Genomic DNA, 16,764 nt, shown 5'->3' on the forward strand with positions numbered 1-16,764 from the left:
ATAATAATAGTAGTAGTAATAATAATAAATATTCCAAGTACCTGTAACAGCGAGAAAGCTAAACGGCTCCTTTAAGAGGCGTGCCCCCCGAAACTCCCTCCGCCCCTCTAACGGGGGCGGGGAGGAGAACCCGCGAAGGACAGCGCAGGAGGTTTGTCCTTCGCCGCGCTCCGTCGCGGGCCCGGCTTCCTGCTTCCGAGGCTATAAAAGAGCTGCTTCCGGCGCCGGCGCCCGGCCTTGGTTCTCCTCCTCGGTGGCTCGCGCTGCTGCGGCCGAAAGACCCGCGATGAGTCTCCCAGGTGCGTGTGGGGGGGTGGGGTTGCCATGGGAACGGCAGAGGCCTACTGGGGATGGGAGAGGCCGGGGGCGGGGTTGCCATGGCAACGGGAGGCTGCTGTTGCTTTTTGGGGGGGGTGGGGGGTAAACAGGCGCCGTCGAGCCGCGGGGCCCCGGGATTCAGCCCCGGCACCTGTATCCCACCCACCCACCCACATTTCAGTCCCGGCCAGTTTTGCGAGGAGAGGATTGCACCGCCGAGGGAGCGTGTCCCTGAGCATGTGCAGAGTGCCTTCCTCCTCCCCAGGTTCCTCGGGTTGAAGGAAGCGCCCCTTCCTAGTCCGATTTCCGCCCCGGCGCCTGTAGGCTCCGCACCCCTTCTCCCTGCTTTAGTCGATCTCTGGTTTTTATTAATAATCTGATTTTTATTATTGAGAATGGGTGGGTGGCTTGTTTGTTTGTTGAACGGTGGGCAGCCTCGACAACTTAAGTAGAAAAGCCTGGGTATAAATGTCAGAGAAATAAAGGAAGCAACCGACCCTGCAGGCTATACATGCAAAGTGGTTGCCTGATGAAAGAAGGCTGAATTTAGCACCTCATTAAAAGAGCCCTTAGACTTAACAAGGCACCCGGCAGCCATAGGCAGGCAGGAACTGTGGGAAGGACAGTGTGTGCTTTGCAGGCTACTTGTGAATAATAATAATAATTAGTAGTAGTAGTAGTTTATTTCCTCCAAAACCTTGAGGAACTGGAGGCAGCTTGCAAGAATTACAAATGAAGGTAAAACACAGATCACTAAAAACATATGAAAGGTAATAGTGAAGAAGTAATTAAGATGATAATAGAATCAAAACGATGTAAAAACAAATCTGTCAAAAGGCCAGTAGCAAAAACAGCAGAGCGCTATTAAAAGCCCTTTCCTTAAAAGCAGTTAGTTCCCAAAAGCCTGTCGGAATAAAACGGTACCTTCTGTGGTCTTGCTTAGAAAGCTGGTTTAAAAGGGAGCCATGAGGGAGCCAGGCCGCTCCGTAATTTGGCCACTGCAGCGGAATAAGTCCTGGGTTCATACCCACCAGCCAACCCAAACAGAGTCAATGTGATTCGTCAATAAAGGATATAGGTTCAGATCTGCAACCAGCCAGATGCTCACTTAGGTGATCTTGGTTCCAGCAGCTATCTCTCTGCCTTCCTCCTTTTTATTCTCACAACAACCTTGCTAGGTAGTTTAGCCCGAGAGATAGCTACTGGAACCAAGATCACCTAGTGAGCATCTTGGCTGGCTGCAGATCTGAACCTATATCCTTTATTGATGAATCACCTTGACTCTGTTTTTCTTACGCCACTTGCATTTTAGGGACTGTATTCTTAGATCCAGGCTGTAGCTTAGTGGTAGGGCCCCTGCTTTGCACACAGAAGGTCTGGGGTTCAAATCTACTTAGGGCTGGGAAAGACAGTTCTGAAATCCTTTAGAGACAAGTACTGAGCTAGATAGATAATGGCCTGATTCAGGGTAAGGCAGCTTCCTACGTTCCAGTGACAAGAGATAAATGAAATTAAAAGGTAGGTGTCAGTCCCCTTGCCTTTGGGAAACAACAGTTGTTTTTAAAGTTTTGTCTACTTTTTGTCAAACATCTTTATGTCAAGATAAGCATGCATTGAAATTCAGCCAGCCTGGCACATGGCAATTAGCTGTGCTTGGGTGAGGCACTATTAGGAAACGTGTCTTTGGCACGAAGCAAGGCCTTGTAATTACAGGAGTGGATCTGGAACAGTTTCACACCCTTACGAAGGTGGAGAGCAGCATTGCCTAATAATATAGATGCTGAAGGCAGAAATATTTGCATAGTGTTAGAATACATTTCACAAAAAGTTGTTTTTGCTGTGGTCTACTTTGCATAGGAGCCCTCACACCTGCAGATTCCCAGCTTTTATTTTAAAAAGAAAGAGTAAGTTTCTAGCATTTGTAGAACCAGAGGGAAAAGCAAAATGTACAGATGCTGGTCTCGTCTTTGGTGGGAATCTAGCCTGCTCCCCTCCCCCTCGTCGTTTTTAGTGCTTTACTTTGCCCCCACCCCCAGGCCTGGGGGGGGGGGGAATCCTGCAGACACCCATGAACAGGAATATTTGCCTATTCCATTTTCAGACCACATGTAACACTGAAATCTCCATCTATCCCCTGTTATTACTATAAGACAAAGCTGGAAGTTTGAAGGGAGGGGGAAACTGGAAAGGGAATAATTGCAGTGAGGCAAATGTGTAACCTCAGGATCTGTTTTAAGATTGCTTTATTTCGTTATTTAAATTATTATCATCATCATTATAATCTACTCTAGTTTTTGGTTTAAAAACACACAAGAGAGCTAGCAAAAAATTAATTTGGTTGCTTATAATTGTTTAAAAGTTTTACTGATTTTTATCTGCAGCTTTTATTATGATGGTTTTATGTATATTTGTTTTCAGGTTAGTTTCTTTGTTTTCTTTGTGTTTCATCTACTGTTTTATTGGAGACTGCTCTTTGGTTAAATGGCTTACAAATCTTCTAAGTAAATAAGCACAATAAAAATAGGCAAACGATACATATAGCAATCATAAAATGAAAAACCCAAGCAATTAAAAACAACAGCTGAACACACTAACATAATATATTAAAAGCCTGATTGATTTTTAAAAGAAATTCAACAAGTTGAGTAATAAGAGTGTCTCTGAGAAGAGACAGAGGACATTCCCTGCCATGCCATGAGTGGCATCAGCATCAGCCATGTCTGCAGACCCCTGTGATGAGCTTCTAGCATCCTTCCTGAACACATCCTTGTTCTGTTTTCTCCATGTGTGCCCTCTGTTGCTGACTTTCAGAATCAACTGTCCCGAATCGACTGTCCTGTTTTGTCTTAGCAGGGTTGAGCCTGAAAAAATCTTCAGCTTTCGCCCAAGCCCTGAAAGCTGAACCCCGGTACTTGTTGGCCCAGAATGTGGCCACATGCGCAGACCCCCTGGAGGTGTGCCTGGAGCGGGCCGTGGTGCAGGACACGCTGCAAGTCTTCCAGCACATGGTACCTGCTGAAGGCAAGCCCATCACCAATCAGAAGAACTCAGGTAATGGCCACCTCCCTTGAGATTGCACGTCCCATTTTAATGCTTTGCGATGCCCATCTCCGCTGTGCTCCTCTGACCCCCCAGGACGCTGCTGGATCTTCTCCTGCCTGAACGTGATGCGCCTCCCCTTCATGAAGAAGTTCAACATGGAGGAGTTCGAGTTCAGCCAGTCGTACCTCTTCTTCTGGGACAAGGTGCTTCTCATTGTATTTAACTGCCCTTCTGCTTCTTGCATTTATATCCCACCTCCAAGGAATTCAAGGTGGCGCACATGATTTCCCACCATCCACATTTACCCCCTGTGAAGTAGGTTGGGCTGAGAGATGGTGACTGGCCCAAGGCCACCCCCAGAAAGCATGCCTGAGTGAGGATTTGAACCCAGGTCCTTGACCAACACTTTTAATTGCCAGCCACGCTGACTCTCAGAGGTGCTTTCTTGAGGCTTTGTTTAGGTGCTAGGATGGGGAACCTGTGGCTATTTGGATGTTATGAGTCTCGAGAGATGGTGGAAATTAGGGTCCAGACTCGTCTGGAGGGCTTCAGATGCCCCTCTACCTGCTTTGAGGGAAACCCAGCTGACTGGTCGGCTTCTTTCTGTAAGCAGGGGTGCCATTCAGGCTTCTGCCTTGAGATGCCATCATCAGAAACCTTGGGGGGGGGGCAGCAGCCCAGGAAGGGGCATTCTCTGTGGACTTCCCTCCCCACAGAATGGTGTCCTCATTGCACAGCTATCATTGCATGCTGAAAGCACACCTGACCCATTGTATTACAGTATGTCTTAGTTCTAATTGATCTTTACATTTTATTGTACCTGATGGCAGGTAATCGATTCTATAACTAACTAAATAATAACCAGGGGGCCACCACTAAGTGGGCCATCCTAGCTGTAAAAAGGCCAGAAGGTTAAGGCGGGGTGGGTTAGCTTGAAGTCTACCAGGGCTCAACAGACCTGGTTTCTGACTGCATTCTGACTGGCTTATTTCCAGGTTGAACGCTGTTACTACTTCTTGCACGCATATGTGGAAACGGCTCAGAAGAAGGAGCCCGTGGAGGGGAGGCTGGTGCAGTTCCTGCTCTCCAATCCCTGCAATGACGGCGGGCAGTGGGACATGCTCGTGAACCTCATTGGTAAGAGAAGCTGAGGCCAAGGCACTTTGTAGTCCACCTAGGTTCCTGGGCAGAGGATCCAACATCTTAAGGGGGGGGGGCTGCTCAGCCAAGACCAGGAAATCAGGAGTTGGGATTACAGAATTCTTTGGGTGGGGCTGGAATCACTAAAGCTTTTGAAGGTCTTCTGATGAGGTGGACAGTTGCAGTACAAGACGGAGTCAGAAACCTTTCTCTCTGAGATCCCCACAGGATCTTCAGTCTGGTACACTCTTATGTAGTTTTTAAAAATGTATGCGTTGAGCTTATGCAGCTAACCGATGGTCGAGTCAGGCCAGGCTGCCCAGCAGGGTATGTCCAAGCTCTCAGGCAAGTCCAGCATACATTACCCTGAGCCCTTTAATTGGTGATGCTGAGGACTGGACCTGGATGCACCACAGCTGAGAAGAACTAAGGATGTGGGAGGACAGAAATAGCCTGGAAACAGTTTCCTTGTGTCAAGATCTGTGCTTATTTCACGCAGCGTAAACTGAGTGCAGCAGGCAGAACGATCTTTCCTTCGGCCCATCGGTTCTGGTCAGTTACTAAAACTTGTTCCTTCCTAGAAAAATACGGCGTAGTCCCCAAGAAGGTTTTCCCTGAATCACACACCACTGAGGCCTCCAGACGAATGAATGACATTCTGAACCACAAGGTAACTAAAGTGTGTGTGTGTGGATAGAGTGTTACCATCTCTAAAATCATTCGTCTTCTCACCAGTTTGGAAACTTAAGCTCAGGCTTGTAAATAAGCCCGTAAAAATGATCAAGCCCCATGGAAAGGTTTAGTTGCCTGAAGGTATCCTATGTAGCACACTAATGACCTGAGAAAAAGGATGCTAAGTGAATCTTCCCTGTCTGGTGGCTTGCCAATAAGATCAGGTTCGCCACAGGTGAACAGATGAGTCCCTGTAAAGCCGGTTAAAGCCTTTAAGATCTGAGGTGGGCTTTTGGACACACCTGCCACTCCACACACACACAATGGGCTGACACAGTTTTCACAACCTTCCTGTTCAGATGCAGACACCTGCCATTGCTTGCTAAGGTCCAAGCCCATGGGCGCTGAATCTTTTCTTTCCAATCTGTTAAAAGGTAAATTCTAGCCTGGTGCTCTCCAGATGTTCTGGGCTGCATCCCCCATCAGCCATCTCAGCCATCTTGCCTGCTCCAGCATCCTGAACTGTTGATAGCGTGCCACAGAGATTGCCATTTAGAACTTGCTTTTCCCGCTTTTCTTTTCTTCCAAACAGATGCGAGAGTATTGCCTCCGGCTGAGGAATATGGTAGAGACTGGATGCAACAAGGACGAGCTCTCTGCAGCCGTGGACGCCATGATAGAGGAGGTCAGCTGCTCTTGGGGCAGGGGCGAATGCGATGGCTGAGTAAAAAGAGATTTTCTGTCCCTGCCCCCTCTTTCTCTCCCCCCCCCAAGGCCCCAGTCATGATGCTTCTCATTCTGATGCTTCTCATTCTCATGATGCTTCTCATAACTGAGCACAGCCTTTGCAGCTCTGAAAGTGGCGGCTTAACGGAGAGATGCAGAGATCCACTGTGAATGTATTTTGGTTGTGCTCTTTACAATTTGGAGGGGCAGATTGTCTACCCAGCTGCACCCTTTCTTCTCTCTCTCTTGCCAAAGCTGCCAAGAGGAAAGGTGTGTCAGGCTGTTTTAATTTTACTTTTTTACAGGAGTCGCATTGTCCTTCACTGCATTTCTGCAAAGTCCCTAAGTGCCCGTCCAGGGTGCCTGCACTAGAGGGCAGCAGACAACAACGTATATCATTTTTGTTGTTGTTGTTGTCCAGGGCACCGCAGCTCCATGCTGGCTTCCCGGTCTCTTCTCCCAGAACTGCCTCCATCAAACTGGTGGCCATTCCACCTGACCATTGTGTAACTTAGGGAGCAGAATGAAAGAGCCCATAGATTTCCTCTGCCCTTCTGTTCCGTTTTGCCTCCTGTGTCACATTGCTTAGTTTCCACGCTGTTGTTCAAAAATCTAGAAACCAGCTTGATGCCTTCGGTGGAACAGCAGCTTATAAGCATAGCGAGCAATTAAGCAAAACGAGGGTTTGTGAGTCACAAGCATCAGTTCCCTCTGGCCGATTTGAAGGGAGGCGCCTGGGTTCCACCTTCCACTAATCTGCTTTCCCTCCCCAGGTGTTCAGAATAGTGACCATCTGCCTGGGGAGCCCTCCGGACTCCTTCTGCTGGGAGTTCTACGACAAGGAGAAGACCTACCACAAGATCGGGCCAATCTCGCCCCTGCAGTTCTACAAAGAGCACGTCAAGCCCATCTTCGACATGGAAAGCAAGGTTGGACAATGTGGTAAACACGAGGCAGCCTGTGGACAATCATTGGCCCCCTGTCTGTGCGATCCTTTTTAGATTTTGGAAATGGATAAGACACACCCCTGCCCCACGCGGTCTCTTGTTGCTCCCTTCTCCTCGTTTAATACCACGACCCCTCTTCGGTCTGTTTGAAAGTTGTGGCATGGCTGAAATCGTAGAGTTGGAAGGGACACCCCAAAGGTCATCTAGCCCAACCCCTGCAAACCTGGAATCTCAACTGAAAGAACCCCTGACAGATGGTCCCCCCCCAACCTCCGTTGAAAAACCACAAATGCTGGGAAGTCCATCACCTTCCGAGGTAGTCAGTTGCATTGCTGAACAGCTCTTACTATCAGAAAGTTCTTTTTAACGTTTAGTTGGAAATCCTTACAGAAAGGCCCACCAGATTTCCAGCCCCAGATCTCTTTTTGGGGGCCAAGCATTGCTTGGTCAGATGGTGATAAAATTGTGACCCAGAACATCAAAACCGAGATGAGTCTAGCAGAGGATATTTGCTGCTGAGAAGCGGCAGCCCTCATATTATTTCCAAACTTCCATCTTGTTTGAAATGGAACCTCCAGGTTCAGTGGCAGCCTACCCCCCGAATAACACCTGCTGGGGAGATACAAGAAATGGCCATCTTTGGCCATGCTCTTGTTGCGAGCATTTTAGTTGGCTGCTATTGCTGGGTCCAGCAGAGTTGGGAGGAGTGACCTCCTTGAAATTAACTTCTTGCGCTAACTCAGCCCTTTGACTTAACAGGTTTGCCTGGTGAACGACCCTCGGCCCCAGAACCAATACAACCAGCTTTACACAGTGGAGTACCTGAGTAACATGGTGGGGGGCAGGAAGACTCTTTACAACAACCAGCCCATCGAGCTCCTGAAGAAACTGGCAGCTGCTTCTATTCGGGATGGAGAGGTTTGGCCTGCCCCCCTGTCTTTGTTTTGCTCCTTAGCACAGTGTCTTCCTGCTCTTTGCTTCAACTGAAGGGTCCTGATTGTCGCCTGCTCTCTCCTCAGGCCGTGTGGTTTGGTTGTGACGTTGGGAAGCACTTCAACAGCAAACTGGGCATCAATGACATGAATATGTAAGTGCGTGGGGGGTGGGGGAAGAGGGCTGTGATCCTGCACACAGTCTCCCTGGGGATTGTGGGTGTGCACGTCAAGCTCAAACTTTGCTTTGCTTCCACTTCTTTGTTCTTCCGCAAGCTCAGAGCCCTCTGGACCGCAGATCTGCTGCACCTCGTGCTTAACTGCTCCTGTATGTTGTTGTTTAGTCGTGTCCGACTCTTTGTGACCCCCTAGACCAGAGCACGCCAGGCACTTCTGTCTTCCACTGCCTCCCACAGTTTGGTCAAACTCATGCTGGTGGCTTCCAGAACACTGTCCCACCATCTCGTCCTCTGTCGTCCCCTTCTCCTTGTGCCCTCCATCTTTCCCAACATCAGGGTCTTTTCCAGGGAGTCTTCTCTTCTCATGAGGTGGCCAAAGTATTGGATTCTCAGCGTCAGGATCTGTCCTTCCAGTGAGCACTCAGGGCTGATTTCCTTAAGAATGGATAGGTTTGATATTCTTGCAGTCCATGGGACTCTCAAGAGTCTCCTCCAGCACCATAATTCAAAAGCATCAATTCTTCGGCAATCGGCCTTCTTTATGGTCCAGCTCTCACTTCCATACATCACTACTGGGAAAACCATAGCTTTAACTATACGGACCTTTGTTGGCAAGGTGATGTCTCTGCTTTTTAAGATGCTGTCTAGGTTTGTCATTGCTTTTCTCCCAAGAAGCAGGCGTCTTTTAATTTCGTGGCTGCTGTCACCATCTGCAGTGATCATGGAGACGACCTGATAAATGTGTTTACTCCGCAATTTAGGATTACTAGGGAAGGCACTTTCTCTGAACCCCACACTTAACGTGCATTTCGTGTGCGCTGCTTTGTAGATTTAACCACAAGCTGGTGTTTGGCGTGTCAGTCAAGAACATGAACAAGGACGAGCGGCTGATCTTCGGGGATTCGTTGATGACCCACGCCATGGTCATTACTGCCTTCACTGAGAAGGTGGGTGTTGGGGCAGCAGGGCGGGTGATGGAGTTCCTTCCCTTCCTTTCCACATATATGGCAGTCAACCAGACAATAATTGCACACACGACCTGTTCATGGACTCCTCCTGGGGACGGTGTGTTCTTTTGAAAGAGGGACAGAGAACCGGTGGCCCTCAAAGGTTTTTGGGCTCCATCTCCCATCTGCCCCAGCCAGCCTGGTCAGGGGATGATGGGAACGGCAGTCCAGCAACACTTAGAGGGCGACAAAGGTTCCCCATCTCTGCTCTAAGAAGCTGTATTCTGTACTTGTAGAGACAGAGGGATGGCCCTCAGAGAACAACATGCAGAGAACATCTGTGACTTTCCAGAGACTCTTGGATTCCCATCACCCACCTGCCTCAGCAGGAACACGGCCAGTGGTCTGGGGTGCTGGGAGCTGGTGGAGGGTCCCATCCCTCTTCTAAAGTGCCTTGTCTACAAAGACCACCGTTCTCTTATGATGAATTATAGAATTGTAGAGTTGGTATCTGGATGATGCTGGTGGCGAGAGCACTGAGGCCACCAACGCCCCCTCCCCCTTCCCAGAGGCACCTGCCCAAGGAGCTCAAGAGGCAGCACAGGGGCTCCATGACCACCACCACAGTCCCATGGCCAGTGCTTTGTTATTTTACATTATGCATTTCAGGTACACAGCCTTCCAAAGCTTTCTAAATTTACTGTGTGTCTCCAGTTTCGCAGACAGAAATATACAAAGGTTGGCAACGATGAAAGGTAGTAGACAGCGATGGAATTACTTTAAAAGCCAGATAGGCCCACCAGGCAATCAGCCCAATGAGATCTGACCCTCCTCTCTCTCCTTAATCCAAGAGGGATGCTCAGTCCACTCTGCCCCGCTTGGTCCTTGCTAGCTAGAAAGGGCTTCTCTATAAACATTTGGAGGCTCCTCACCTCAGAAATCCAGAACGTTAAAACAGAGGAGCAAGGCAAGATTAAAAGCTGCAATGCCCCTAGGCTGTTTTTGCCAACGGTTGGCAGATTTATAATTCTCACTAAAAGCTTCTTTAGGCTAAAAGCAGGTATTAAAACATGGAGCTTTTTTCCCCTTTTTTAAAAAAAATACCTGTTGTGCAAACAGGTTTTAACTACAACTCTGATGTAATTTTCTTTTCCCATGAGGGACGTTTAATCCTTGCCAGCATTCAAAACTAAGCTAAATGTGGCTTGATTGAATTTTAAGAGCTTGAAAGTAATTCCAGTCAGGCCTCAGAGGTTCTTGCCACCATCTCTTCCAGCTGCCTCGTATGGACCTGAGCACAGTTTGGACCCAAAGTCTTTAAAAGTACTGTAGCATGATTTATTTTATTTATTACCACATGTATATCCTCCTTCCAAGGACCTCAAGGTGGGTTACAGGGTCTTCCCACTCTCCAATTTATCAAAATATTGATATAATCATCAGCTTTATATATACACTGTATAAAATATCCACAATGTCTAGCTAGGCCTGCAATATTCCGCATGCAATATTCTCCACACTGCAGAACTCCTTATGTGATCCAGATACCAGGCTTTTAGCATTTGGGGTTGTAAAGGCATGGGTGAGGGACGCTTTCAGCAGTTTGTGAAATGAAAGCGCAGGTGTCATCTGTCGGGTAAGGGAGGCATTTTATTTCTCTGCTGTAAATCCACAAGCAAATGTAAATCGGCCTGGCCAGGGGAAGCTTTTCTGCCAGGCTCTTCCTCCTGTTGACCCCTGCATTTCCCCCTCTTTCCAGCCAGAGCAAGAGGGCTGCTTTGAAAAATGGCGCGTGGAGAACTCATGGGGCGAAGACCGCGGGAATAAAGGTAATGTGTTGCTAATGCAGATGCTGGCCTCCTTTCGTCTTGCATCAGGGGTGTTGTCTGGATTTTGGGGCAGGGGGTTGGACTAGATGACTTCCAGATGTCCCTTCCAGTACTATGATTCTCAACAGCGTGCGTATTGGGATAGCGAGCTTAATTCTGGGCCAGTTTAGCACTCAAAGCCTATGCAGTTTACCCTGCCTCTCTGCCTTAGCAGAATCCTGGCAGGCTGGTGGTCAGTGAATTCTTCCCTTTTGCCCTCCATCACTTCAGGCCTCTCCAACCTGGGGTCTCTTCCCAACGCTGAATTTTCCTGGGTTTGTGATGAGGGCAATGCAAGGAGGCTCCTTCCCTCTCTGTGTTCTGCACTCTCTGCCAGGATCGCCATTGGGCTGTGTGTGTCCCCCACCTCCTTTTAATTACTCCGGGGTCATAAGGCAGAGATTATAAATTCCTGCATGGGGTTTATTGCAGAGAGAGAGAGGGAGAGGGGGAGAGAGAGAGAGCGCACATGAGCACTGACTGGGTTGCCGTTCCTTTAAGCTCCTGATGTAATCTTATTTTGTGTAGAAAAGTTCATTACCCTTCTTCGAACAGCCTCCAGTGGGGGAAACTTTTGCTGTTGCTTGTGCGATTGGGATGACAACAAGCAGCGTCTTTGTCTAGCAGAATTGTAGCTGCCACATGTGTTCCGTTTCCCTCTTCACTTCCCCTGGGAGTTGGTGGAAGACAAGGGCCCACGGTGCCCTCGAGCCTTTATGCTACCCAGGGCCATTTCAAAGAGCCAGGGACTTTTCTGCGTGTCCCAGTGTCTCCCATTGAGACTGGAGCTTCTGTTTGCATAGCAAGAGCTTTCGTGGAACAGCAGGCGCAGGACTATCTCAATGATCCAGGCGCGCAGGTGGCCCTCACCCCCGCTTCCCAAAAAAGCCGCCTGGAGGTCAAGGCACAGCTATTCTTAGCTCTTCGTTTACCCATCTGTTTTATGAGCGTGCTAAAACCCAGAGTTGCTCCAGCAGTTAAAAACACACACACACACTCCTGCCATCAACCACAAGAGACGAGTGCGAACCACTTTGAGCTTTCAAAGTTTAAAAATAACCCGGCGAAAGCGAGACAGATTACCGGCATTCCTCAGAGTTTACCTTCTCCAGCCTCCTGGCAGGGCAGCCAGGAGGCGTGAGGTTGATTCCTTGAGCTTCTTAGCCTCTTGCTGTTCTACGTGGAAGTCTCACTCCCACTCAGAGGCAAAGCCTGCTTTTAATGAATGGGGCCTGAATGGGGCTTTTTCCTCGAGGGCTCTGGCCTTGCCCCTGAGCAGACTTTGGGGGCCTCTCACTTTGGGGGCCAAGCAGAGCCCTCTCGCCACCTCTGCCCAATCTGTCCCTTGTAATGGCCAACGCTGGTTGCTCTTATCCATTTACCAAGCAGACAAAATGCTTTACAGCCTTTCTGCCCTGCAAGGTAGGCCTCCGTTTGGGGTGGCGGGGAGAATCAGGCTGAAGAAGAGAGCCGCTTGCCCCAGGCTCACCGCCTGAAGGCTGGCCAAGGCGACTGGCAATGTTCCTTCTGTAAGGACAGTGCGGGTTGTTTGCAGAATGTGTCTTGGGCATTGATTCAATACCTGTGTATTGCGGGCACAGAATTTGGCCAAGCCTGAGTCCTCTGTCTTAGTGATCCTTACAACACAGGCCTATAAAACAGGGCAGCTGCGGTTAGTACTACAGTAGTACCTCGGGTTACATACGCTTCAGGTTACAGACTCCACTAACCCAGAAATAGTACCTCAGGTTAAGAACTTTGCTTCAGGATGAGAACAGAAACTGCGCAGCAGCGGCACAGCGGCAGCAGGAGGCCCCATTAGCTAAAGTGGTGCTTCAGGTTAAGAACAGTTTCAGGTTAAGAACGGACCTCCGGAACAAATTAAGTACGTAACCAGAGGTGCCTGGCGTGCTCTGGTCCATGGGGTCACGAAGAGTTGGACACGACTAAAGACTAAACAACAACCAGAGGTACTACTGTACTAACATTATGTCTGCATTGCAGCTGGGTGTGCTGAGGCTCAGAAGAGCAGTTGCTAGCTTAAGACGCCACCTAACCAATCTGTCTTGCTTGGGGCGAGATTGTCCGGAGGGCTTCCTGGCTCTAAGGCTGGGCTCTGCAGTGTGATGCCTGAGGGAACCCTCCGATGTTGGTGCCAGCTTCGCCCCTCCCCTCCCAATTACTTTAAAATAGTGCTTTGGGCCTTCTATGTTTGTGGGGAATGCCTATTTTTTGGCTAGTTTACCTGCTTTTTTAAATACATGTTTTATTTGGGGGGCATGTGTAGGTGTGCTACATGGGAGGTGTTTGAGCATTTCCAGTTTTTCCTCTGTGGAAGGGCTATTTTGCAGAACCTGTGAAACAGTTTCTTAGGTTTCCAAATGAGTTCTTAGCACCCCACACCCATGTTTTTGGGACTCCTCTTCTAGCTGCTTTCCCACGCCACCTCCTCCAGGGCAGACCTCTAGCTGCTGCTCCAAAGTCGTCACTTGCAGATATGGCCCTCCGAGAGGGTTTGGGGGGTAGCTGGCCTCTTGAAAAAGCCTGGGCTTGTGTGGGAAGGCCAAGCAGCATTCTGGCAGGCCCCTTGTTTAAGGAAGAGGTGAAGAATGAGGATGTTAGATTTGGCACTCCGGCTTGGCTAGGCGTGGAGGCATTAAAATAACAAGCCCCAACGTCAGTCCTTGAAGAGGGTTGATAGAGTATTGCCTGAAACAACAGAGGCAAGATTAGACTCAGGGGCTTAGCTGGAGGATGATGAGTTATGGAGGAAACGCTTAACCCTTTTGTACGGTGCTTTGGGTCCAGATCGCCTGGTCCGGGTTTACCAGCTTAGCATTGTGATCCTGTTGTTGAAAGGCAAGGTCAGATCTTAGACAGAGTTGGAGCATCTGACCTGTTAATTGCAGAGGCAAAGCCGCTAGAGGAAACCTGAAAGGCCAATCCTCGGTCACTCAGGAATTTCCAAAAACTCTGGGTTTGTAAAGTGGTGTTTTTGGAAGCTCCTGGGTTTTGCTTCCAAGCACAAATACAAGAGACACCACGTGAGACCTCATCTGTTCCTTGTAGGTTTTTGACTTGTGGTGTTTCTTGATGCAGAGGAAAGGCAGAAAAATGTTCCGGGGAGGAATTTGATATGGGATGGCAGTTTGAGCTTGGTTTTCCTGTTTCCCTCCCCGAAGCACATTTGACATTGCAAGCACCACCCAGTCTGCTGGTACAAAGCAAGGAAAGGGGCATGTATTTAATTGTTCAACCAAAGGCCTCATTAGCTGTGAAAATTAATGGGTCCTTAATGTTCAGAAGCAGTCGACCTCCATGCAATTTTTGCAGGGCTGCCCTCTTAGATTTCAGTGTGGCATAGAGGGCAGGGGTCCCCCAGGGCAGATCACTGTACATGGCACCTCTTAAGCTAAGTATCTCTTAATAGACGTTGTCCCGTCCTCCTCTTCTCCAGGTTACCTTATCATGACTGATGACTGGTTCTCCGAGTACGTCTACGAAGTGGTGGTGGACAGGAAGCATGTGCCAGAGGACGTCTTAGCTGTGATGCACCAGGAGCCAGTCGTCTTGCCTGCATGGGACCCCATGGGCGCTCTGGCTAAGTGAACTGGGGTGTGTGTGTGTTGAGGTGTCTGCTGCCTCCTTCTGGTCAACCTTGAAGCAAGCATGGGGGGGGATCTGGAGGGCCAGGAGCCAACGCCAAGTGGCCCCATAAGCAAACTCCCACTTGAGGTGCCAGTCTTGAAGAGTGGTGCCCTGTGGATCTTCAGAGGAAACAGTGCTTTTCTGTGGACGGGGCTACTCTGCAACCTTTGCGTCGACATGTGTGCTTTTCGTTGTAGTATAATCCTTTTCTTTTCTTTTTTTAAAAAACACCCTTTAAAATTATTTTATTCATATACTCGTTTTAAAACTTCAGAAATGATTCTTTCACGCAGACCTTGTATAGAAAAAGACGGGTGGGGGGTGAGATGAACGCTTGGGGTGATTGCGTACCACAAAGGGCCACCAAGTGGAGATTAATTGCTTGTTGGTTGTGATTTTGAGCTGCTTGGCTGCTTGCTTGTGGAGAGAGGCATATAACCCATGGTGCACGATGCTGCCCACTTCCTCCATGATCTTCATCTGTCTTGTCTTTTCCAACTGAGATGTGGTCTGAATTTAACAGCCTTCTCCCTGGAGCCCCTGAATCACAGCCCAGGGGATTTCCCCCCCATAACCACCACTGAGGCTCAGCTGAACCAACGGAAAGAGTGGCTGCAAAGGCTACATTCCAGAATGCCCAGTTCAGTTCCTGGGTAAAATGGGCTTTTTAAAAAATGGCTGCGTTTTTATTTGAATGCCATTTACAACTACCTGGTGCTATGGAGCGTTTGAATAAAAACACTTTGCTGAATGAGCTTCGGTGTCCTGTATTGATATTATTGATGCATAAATTGCTGGCAAACTGCAAAACATATTGCCAACAAATGAATGAGGCAGTGGGGGGTGGGAGAAGACACTCCCCTCCCACCTCTCTGCCGGCAACACTGGAGAGCTGTTGCCAGTCAGAGGAGACAATATGGAGCTACTAGCTCAGTTTAGCCGGCTAGATGGGCAAATGGTCTTGACATGGCATAAGGCGTCTGCTTTGGGATCCTTCTTTGCCAAGGGTTCTTTCCACACATTGGAAACTTCTGATTTGGCACAAGCCACACCTGCAGATCAAGCCCCCACTGATCCCCAGCTAGCTGCAGTCTGTCAGCATAGAATCATAGAGTTGGAATAGACCACAAGGGCCATTGAGTCCAACCCCCTGCCAAGCAGGAAACACCACCAGAGCACTCCTGACATATGGTTGTCAAGCCTCTGCTTAAAGACCTCCAAAGGAGACTCCACCACACTCCTTGGCAGCAAATTCCACTGTCGAACAGCTCTTACTGTCAGGAAGTTCTTCCTAATGTTTAGGTGGAATCTTCTTTCTTGTAGTTTGGATCCATTGCTCCGTGTCCGCTTCTCTGGAGCAGCAGAAAACAACCTTTCTCCCTCCTCTATATGGCATCCTTTTTTATATATGAACATGGCTATCATATCACCCCTTAACCTCCTCTTCTCCAGGCTAAACATGCCCAGCTCCCTTAGTCGTTCCTCATAAGGCATCGTTTCCAGGCCTTTGACCATTTTGGTTGCCCTCCTCTGGACACATTCCAGTTTGTCAGTGTCCTTCTTGAACTGTGGTGCCCAGAACTGGACACAGTACTCCAGGTGAGGTCTGACCAGAGCAGAATACAGTGGTACTATTACTTCCCTTGATCTAGATGCTATATTCCTATTGATGCAGCCCAGAATTGCATTGGCTTTTTTAGCTGCCGCGTCACACTGTTGGCTCATGTCAAGTTTGTGGTCAACCAAGACTCCTAAATCCTTTTCACATGTACTGCTCTCAAGCCAGGTGTGTCCCATCTTGTATTTGTGCCTCTCATTTTTTTTGCCCAAGTGCAATACTTTACATTTCTCCCTGCTAAAGTTCATCTTGTTTGTTTTGGCCCAGTTCTCTAATCTGTCAAGGTCGTTTTGAAGTGTGATCCTGTCCTCTGGGGTGTTAGCCACCCCTCCCAGTTTGGTGTCATCTGCAAATTTGATCAGGATGCCCTTGAGTCCATCATCCAAGTCATTGATAAAGATGTTGAATAAGACCGGGCCCAAGACAGAACCCTGTGGCACCCCACTAGTCACTCTTCTCCAGGATGAAGAGGAACCATTGATGAGCACCCTTTGGGTTCGGTCAGTCAGCCAGTTACAAATCCACTGAGTAGTAGCATAGTCAAGACCGCATTTTACCAGCTTCTTTACAAGAATATCATGGGGCACCTTGTCAAATGCCTTGCTGAAATCAAGGTAGGCTACATCCACTGCGTTCCCTTCATCTACCAGGCTTGTAATTCTGTCAAAAAATGAGATCAGGTTAGTCTAACATGACTTATTTTTCAGAAATCCATGCTGACTGTTGG

The 16,764-nt window shown here is 48.7% G+C and overlaps 1 protein-coding gene across 1 annotated transcript; it reads left to right on the top strand.

Moving 5' to 3' along the window:
• The first annotated feature begins 145 nt into the window (after nt 1-145).
• BLMH (bleomycin hydrolase) lies at nt 146-15,173 on the top strand. The gene is made up of 12 exons (XM_083480055.1): nt 146-299; nt 3,172-3,369; nt 3,454-3,563; nt 4,356-4,497; nt 5,082-5,170; nt 5,765-5,857; nt 6,672-6,827; nt 7,605-7,763; nt 7,865-7,932; nt 8,786-8,903; nt 10,663-10,732; nt 14,229-15,173. The coding sequence occupies exons 1-12, from the start codon at nt 287-289 to the stop codon at nt 14,378-14,380; spliced, it is 1,368 nt and encodes a 455-aa protein (XP_083336181.1). The 5' UTR covers nt 146-286; the 3' UTR covers nt 14,381-15,173.
• Nucleotides 15,174-16,764: the final 1,591 nt, after the last annotated feature.

Source organism: Podarcis liolepis, assembly GCF_965112155.1.
Source record: "Podarcis liolepis genome assembly, chromosome: 16".
Lineage (NCBI taxonomy): Eukaryota > Metazoa > Chordata > Lepidosauria > Squamata > Lacertidae > Podarcis > Podarcis liolepis.

Bases quoted from the DNA above. Each gene is read 5' to 3' on its own strand.
- BLMH (XM_083480055.1), top strand. The intron at 3,564-4,355 runs GTGCTTCTCATT...GCTTATTTCCAG, and splicing joins ACCTCTTCTTCTGGGACAAG to GTTGAACGCTGTTACTACTT. The intron at 6,828-7,604 runs GTTGGACAATGT...TTGACTTAACAG, and splicing joins TCTTCGACATGGAAAGCAAG to GTTTGCCTGGTGAACGACCC.